Here is a 7682-nt window from a genome sequence, read left to right as displayed (position 1 = left end):
TGCAGGGAGCCGGGCGGGTGGCCCTGCCCGCCGCCTCTCTCCGGCCCGCCCCGCGCTGCGGCCGCGTCAGCGAGCGGCTGTGGGAGCGGAGTCGGCAGCGGGACTGGAAACCGCTGCATGCGACGGTATAAAAGCATTTCGGAGTCCGCGTTCTGCAGAACAGAAGGTTGAAAGTGGAACCGGCTTTGTAAGGGGACACTGCTGAATGGCTTCCTTCCCCGGAACGTGAGTGTGTGTGTGCCTCCCGTGACGGGATACACCCGTGGCGGGATACCACCGTGTGGTCGGAAACAGTTTGATCAGGCAGAAGTTGGTAATATTGGTGACTCTGAATTGCAACTGTGTATCCCGCTGCAGCAGTAATCGTATGTTGTTACTGTTGTGCCTAGAAAATGCCTTGATCTCCTAGTGCTGTTTGGTGATAACTGGGAAGCGAGGAAATAGGTATTCACCCCCGCTTGTTTTTGTTAGAGGCTTGTGGAAACTGAAAAGAAGGATGGATTGACTCTCATCCTCAACTGTAATGTTAGTTTTATCTGCTAATTTTTGACAAAGAATAAGAACAGCCATTTTACAACAGCTGGCTGGCTGGAGGAAAACAGCAGTCTTCTCTTCATATACGTTTTGGAGAGAGACTCTTGCAAATCAAATAAAAAAAACCAGAAAAGCAACAAATGCAAGTATTTTCAGAAATTGTTAGAGGAGCATGTGTAAGTCTCTTAAATTTGACTGTGCCAGTATGAGGTTGCTAATGCAAAGTGTGAAAAGTAGCATTTCATCAGACATTGAGCGCAATTCCCTAGTAGCATAAATTTAGAAGACACATGAATGGCAATACAGCATACTTCGAACTTGGCATTTGTAGATACACAGTTTAACATAATTTTCACAAAATTCTTTTAAGTACATTACCTCCTGTGGGCAATTACATTTAGCCTTTCAGACTTTGACTCGGTTGTTACATAAGAGTGTGATGAATGAAGTAATAAAGAACAATATGATTTTTTTTTTGTTTGTTTACTTTTGAGTATATGACAGCTTTTAATATATCTAATGTCCTTGTTTCCTTGGCTGGGTATATCTCTGTATTTATACTGTTAGATTATATCTGAGAGCTAGGGCTCCTGTGTAAAGTTTTGCTGTAGGCTGTATGTGAGAGAGTTGACAAGCAAGATAAAATCTAAGGGGTGTTATGAAGAGAAAGCTTACCTTTTACTGAACATCACTAGCAAGGTCAAGATCAGAAAACTTTACACACATATAAATTGTGTATTTAAAAGTTGTGTATCTGATGGGTCTTGGCTGTAGAAGGTTTTTTGGGTTGATGGTCATGGGGCTTGGAAATTGCAGACTAAATAGCTGCTCAGTAACACAGGCTCTGTGATCATCTTGTTATACTGAAAATACTCTTTTCAGCTTCCTCCAGAGGAATGGTAAAATCTGTGAAATATTTAGATTGGCACATTTGTATGCTTTAATTAATTCTTTTGGGAATTTCCATAACTGTCATTGCTGAAGACTTGTTTTAAATAGAATGTTTACTGTGAATTTTTAGTTAGAGCTTCAGGAACCCCGTGAAACTAACAGGAGAAGTGAGATTCTTTGGTAACAAAATACCCACCATTTAGAAAAAATGCTTATATTGATGCTTTCCATTTTAATAAAAATCTCTATTTAGCGTTTTTCCCCTTACTTGCAGAATCCTTACCAGTGTGACTTCTGTAGGAATTTTCTATCTGAACCACTTACTTGAGGATATGCTGAAGCTGAGCAAGTTACTGTGGCTGTGACCACAACAAAACTAATGGGCAGCTGCTGTTGGCCTTCGTAGCTTGGTAAAGGGTGATCTGTGTATCAACACTTGGTTTTTCAGCTGATCAAACTATATTAGAATTTTCTTATTTACGAGAGCCGGTTCGTTTGCCTGCAGCTGAAAAAAGGGTGACTGAAAAACCGTTCCTGCCCCTTGCCAGGCCATTCTCCTCCAGCTTCGGCGGAGCTGCTGAAACTTCCTGAATGCCCAAATCGGCCCTCAGCTGCTGCATGGAGCTTGCTTGCTCGACATGAAAGGCAGAGGAAGGTGAATGGCAAGGGAGGATTGCCTAAGCTCCTGCGGTTGAAGCTGTTGGCAAATATCTGTTGGTTTTCCTGTGATTGTGCAAATTCCATGGGCTGAGGAGTTTGAGAGACCATTGTGGCTCCTGGAGAAAGCTTTATCTATGTTTAGAACACTTGCATCAGTGTAGGGTCTTGGAGTTTTTCTTTGTTCACCTTTAAAGTAGAGCAGATGGTTCTTCATATGATGCCCTTCCTCTTCTGTTACAGGAAGAGAAGCTATTAAGAATTTTTTTTTTCATTGTGTTTTAGGAACGCTTCAAGAATGAGTCCACCACAAGATAGAAGTAGAAATTCTTGCAGCAGTGAGCCTCTGGCAAAGTGCCTTCAAGCAAAGAAGGACTTGGAAACAGCTATATCTGGAATTGTCAAAGCTGAACAACAGATTAAAGAGAACTGGAGGGAGGTAATTATTTTTTTATTATTATTTTAAAAAATTATAATAAATAGCATGACTTTAATGACACTTTTATTATTCCAGAGTACTTTCTATTATGATGATGGTCTGAAAATTTCCTAGAGACTTGCAAGCTTCTTGCTGTGTAATTTGGTCATGCTTTTGATAAAGGTATTACTGTATTACTCACTTAGGCACACAGAATTTACTAAAGCTGTTGGCTGAAACATCAGAATAGAGAGATATTGCAAATAACATTGTTCTTTGATACTTGTACGAAGGTAGCCTTAGAACTTTTACTAACTTGAGTCGTATGATGCTCTGGGTGACTGTGGTTAGTTTTTGAGAAATAAATTGAAATAAAATCAAACATGATTTTGTCATCAGTGCAGCATATGCTTATTCGTGCTGTTTGCCACATGTTCTAGAAATGGCACGTGTTGCCTTGCAGGTAAAAGCCAAGATTCACAGCCACATAAGCCGCCACCTGGAATGCCTGCGCAGCCGCGAAGTTTGGCTGTTTGAGCAGGTAGATCTCATCCAGCAGCTGAAGGAGGAGGCGTTGCAGCAGCAGGCGCAGCAGCTCTATTGGGTAAGATTTGGTCGTAAATTGTTGCACTGGCATTTTTAAACAAACTTCGTCCTTGCAAGTGTTTCCTCAATTTTAATCTTAGAAGCCAAAACAATAACATGTGTTTTGTCTTCCATGCAGTATTTGGGACAATTCAATTGCCTTATTCATCAGCTGGAACGCTCCTATAGTAACGAGCTAGCAAACCAGATTTCAGTTTGCCTGGAGAGGTAAATTATTTTATGATGCAAATTAACACAATTGTTATTTATTTTGACTTAGGAATTTAATCTGATTTTTGATTCTAAAAGAACTAATAATAGATCTAAGCATTTTTAATGGTTCCTAGAAATAAGATCTTTAAAGCAGTCTGAGATATGATTCCTCTCATCTTTTTTTGTCTTAGATTGAAAAAACAGGACTATAACAAGGAGGAGTGCTACTAATTTGTGCAGGTTATTTCAAATATTAGTTGTTGATGGCAGTTTAAGTAAGAAGGAGAAACTTGTGTTTTACTGGCTATTTTTTCTGTTCTTGGTTTGTGGATTTGCATCTTTTTATTTTTATGCAAGTATTAAAAGTCTTTCTGGTACCTAATTGGTGCCAAGTCAGTTTGGAAGCCTTTTTATGAAGTAGTGGATTGATTGCCAAAACATGACAGTTGGAGGAGATTGTCATTTTTTTTTTTTTCTTTTTTCTTTCTGTAATCATCCTCTTACTCTTTCAGACTGGGAGGTCTTACTCTTAAACCAGAGGAGTCTTCCATCCTGAATTTTGAGGCCGACACATCTTACCTTCGCCAGGCTATTACCTCATTTGGTTCAATTAAAACAATGGTGAGCACCAAGACGTTCCTGGGTTGGAATATTAGAACAAAAAAAATCTTTTTGGGGGGCAGTAGTGCGGTATATTGCAGGTGATATTTCTGCTTTTAGTTACAGCTTGAATGGATCTTGTGTACAAGTCATGTATACACAGTAGTTAATAAACTACTGCATGTAGTTCTGATTTTCACTGATCTTGGATCTTGTTACATACGTGTTATTTTAATATATTTTGCCTGAGACTGAGGGAATGGTGATTATATTCTTGCTCTGTTCCAGCAACTGAAAATTAATGTTATGGTTTTCTTCAGGTATTAATAGTTTTCTATCATAGATGGCTTTCTGTGATATAAATACTTTGGGATTCTTATGTAAGCAGCGTATCTCCTGTATTATTTCTGATAACTATCTTAAAGGAAGTGTGCTGAAAGTAGTATTTTTATAGTAAATCTTTCTCCATTCTGTTTTTAAATGTTGAAAAAATTATTAGCCACAAAGAACTGACCAGCTGTCATGGCTCTTTACTTCTGCTTTGTTGTAGAATTCATCCTAGAAACTGGACAAAATTGAGATTTAAATTACTTTTCTTTCCTTACAGCAGACCTCAGAGAGAGAGAATACTTCTCCCTGGTTCCCAGGGCAGAACTGTGCTCTAATGAACTGTGAGCAGGTAAGATGAGAGACTTGTATTTATGAATGTTTAATGGTATTAAAGGGAAAAGAATAACTCAATATGTTAGTTTGCTTGAGTAGTGACTTCTGTTGGCAAGATGTTTGAGTAGCCAGTAACAGTCACTGTGGTGAGCATTAGTGATCTGTTCTAGCTGCTCCAGGAAGAGATGTACAAGAACATAGTTTGAAATTGACTTTGGAGTGTGACTGTTAGTCAGAGTATTTGAATTGAATATTTCTTGGTGTTGTCATATCAGGACTTGGAACTATCTGATTCCTTTTAATGCAGAAGTTCATGGGAAATCTTACACTGGGCTCTGCACAGAAGTAGTGTCAGTGAAGGAGGGTAGCAAATTATTAATGGGAGTTGTGGTCAGAAGGAGGCTTATGGCTGGGTTACACATACTGGAACGGTGCGTTGTACAAGTTGTCATTTCCCTTTCTTGTCACTTGCGTTCTGAAGAATCTGGGATCACAAAACAATCTATCAGTGCAGTGGCTTAAAGTCATGCAGGCAATTGAAGGTTTCCTTTTTTCTTAGTTAGAAGGGACTGTTTTTTTCTTTTAGTTCAGAAATACTGATGCATGTTGAATGCCTGTTCTGATCTTCACCATAGATTACCTCAGCAGTTAGACTTTCTCATGACCAAGAACGTTCTTTCTCAGCAGAAAACATTGTGTGGGACAGTGAGTGCCTCGCTTGCTGACTGGTTACTTGGAAGCAGACCTGGGGGTGTTTGCCAGGCTCCGTATGTTCCCAGCACCAATCTTGAAGAATGGGTTACGCAAAAATGTGTGTCAGAGCCCAGCCAGGTAAGTCTTTTATGCACCAACCTAGTTTTTAATAAAGGGGAGAACACAGTGTCTGATTGCAGGTGGAATATGGTGGGAATTAAACTTTCTGTACTTCTCTTTGCTCTGCCTCATGTTCAGCCGATACTTCTGCACTTGCTATTAGAATGCTCCAAGCTGTAACTGCGCAAAGTTACTGAACATTGTCTCTCAGTGTTAATAGATGCATTTCAATGTGTCTTTACTAGGATTTAAATTCTTCCAAAGTTTGTTATTTTGAGCAAGCCTGGGGAAATCTGAAAGATTTGGAAAACTGGCTCCTGCAGAATCAACAGCATGATGTTGCTGGGAAGACACACTCCCCGAGCCGCAAGGACTCCACCTCTACTTTCAACTCATCCTTTTCCACTATTGAAAAGGTGGAGGAATTGGAATCCCTTGGACAAGAAGAGATGGACCTTTCTGACTGGCTTCTTACTCCTAACACAGTGAAAGAGTGCTTCAGATGAGAAATGGAAGTATGAATTTAAACCTTTTAGGGAAGAATTTAATTTGAATGATTGGCTTCTCAAAGCTGAAACGTGCACCAGTTGCTGTGGCAGCCAGGTCAAAAGTGTGGAAATTGAGAACCTGGGAAATCTGAAGTGCCTGAATGAGCATCTTGATGGAAAGAAATCACCCACTACATCTGCTGTAAGTGCTTGGCTGCTTCAGCATCCCCAGGTGCCATTTAAGGTGGAAGATGTGTGCAAAGCTAATGAGCTGTGTGCCAGCTTTTCAGAGTGTGTGTGCAATGAAAACTGTGGAAAAGACGCTCTGTGTAAATGGCTTCTGAAGAAAGAAGGGAAGGATAAAAATGGAGTTCCAGTCAGCCAGAAAGATGTACCAAACCCTGAGCATGAGAAGGTGAAGTCTGCTGCCAGTACTTGGCTTAACCCCGCACAGCAGCTCACAGGGGAACCTGTTAGTGCAGAGAAGGCGGATTATTCGGCAGAGATCGCAGAACCCTTGAAAGCCTTGCTCGAGAGGCCTCTGACAAGCTGGCTAGCTAAGTCTGAGCACAAAGCAGAAAGCACAGAAGAAAAGGCGAGAAGGGAAAAAGCAGATGATAGTTTCAAGAGTCCTTTCCTAGACCTCTTGGCTCCATTCCACCTCCCCTTGAACGTAAACAGTTGGGTGTTGACTTCAAACAACCTAGAAAATGCTGACACACCTCCAGCAGAAGATAAATGGCTTCTACGCAAGAAAGCACAAGTGAGCATGTTCATACGTTTTTGTTACTGCTGGGTCCTAAGCCAATGTGCCAGGTTTATTGTTTTACTGAATTTAATGCCCGTCTTCTTTTCCAAATTCATAGCTCTTCTGGGTAATACTAGCTGACAGTTTTGGGGTTTCTTAGCTCTTCTAATGTTTTCAGTGATTATTACTTAGTTACTTAAGTAGATGAGGCCAGCATTTGGCACAGGCAAAGTTAATTTTGAAGTATAGCTAGTCTTACTAAATGAAGAAAGTATTAATCTCCAAGACTGAGAAGTCAGTTTTGTTTTCTTTGTGAACACTTGACAGAATTTGCAGATGCATCAGAATGTATTTATGTTTGGAGATCAGTAATTAAGGTGACTTCTCTTTCAGGACTTTGGCCTTCCTACAGTTTGCGACCTTTTTGCCTGTATGAAACTCAGCGGAGATAAAGAAAAATGGCTGTATCAGACTCCTCTGCAGGTAGGATGCACAGAACGTGTTAGAACAGCTGAGCCCCAGCGTAAGGCGGGGTACAGAATACAGACCATGGCAGCTGACTGACGTCTGCAGAGTTCTCTGTCCCTAATGTTTAACAGCATTGTGCTCTTCTCCCCATGCACCTTCTAACAGCTTTGAACATTCTGTTTTTTCGTTATTCCTCCTCTTTTGATTGCAAGCCAGGGAGGGAATTACTTATGTTCTTAAGTACATGACTCTTCAACTGCTTGACATTTGGTAAAATCTTGGTAACTCCTACTGTAACTAGAATGTGCAGTTAATGTCTACATTTCCAGGTAGCTTGGTTCTTATCTTGGTAGTGTATTTGCGACTGATGTCGTGTTTCTCCTCTCTGCCAAGATCACTCTTTATCATTGTTTTTGAAATTAGTGAAAGAAGTCCTTCTTAGCAGGCATACTTCAGATGCTAAAAGGCAAGATGCTCAGTTCTAGGGAGTATTTTAGTATGTTTGGGGTTCTTTTGCCCGGGTGTCTTACATGTGTTTTTTTCCAAAAGTGTTGCTTTCTGTTTATCAAAGAGAATAACCCCATTTTAAATTTGTTTAGATGTG

At 40.3% G+C, this 7682-nt stretch overlaps 1 protein-coding gene across 1 annotated transcript; it reads left to right on the top strand.

Annotated features, from left to right (window-relative positions):
* The first annotated feature begins 2371 nt into the window (after positions 1 to 2371).
* NCOA4 (nuclear receptor coactivator 4) lies at positions 2372 to 7174 on the top strand. Its single transcript, XM_029086852.1, is given in 9 exon segments — positions 2372 to 2521; positions 2964 to 3104; positions 3225 to 3313; positions 3811 to 3919; positions 4506 to 4577; positions 5246 to 5392; positions 5620 to 5867; positions 5869 to 6625; positions 7004 to 7174. Coding segments are annotated over 9 exon segments (1875 nt in total). The 5' UTR covers positions 2372 to 2380.
* The last annotated feature ends 508 nt before the right edge of the window (positions 7175 to 7682 follow it).

Source organism: Antrostomus carolinensis, unplaced genomic scaffold (genome assembly GCF_000700745.2).
Source record: "Antrostomus carolinensis isolate BGI_N321 unplaced genomic scaffold, ASM70074v2 scaffold20319, whole genome shotgun sequence".
Classification (NCBI taxonomy): domain Eukaryota; kingdom Metazoa; phylum Chordata; class Aves; order Caprimulgiformes; family Caprimulgidae; genus Antrostomus; species Antrostomus carolinensis.
This window is presented reverse-complemented; position numbering and strand designations above follow the sequence as displayed.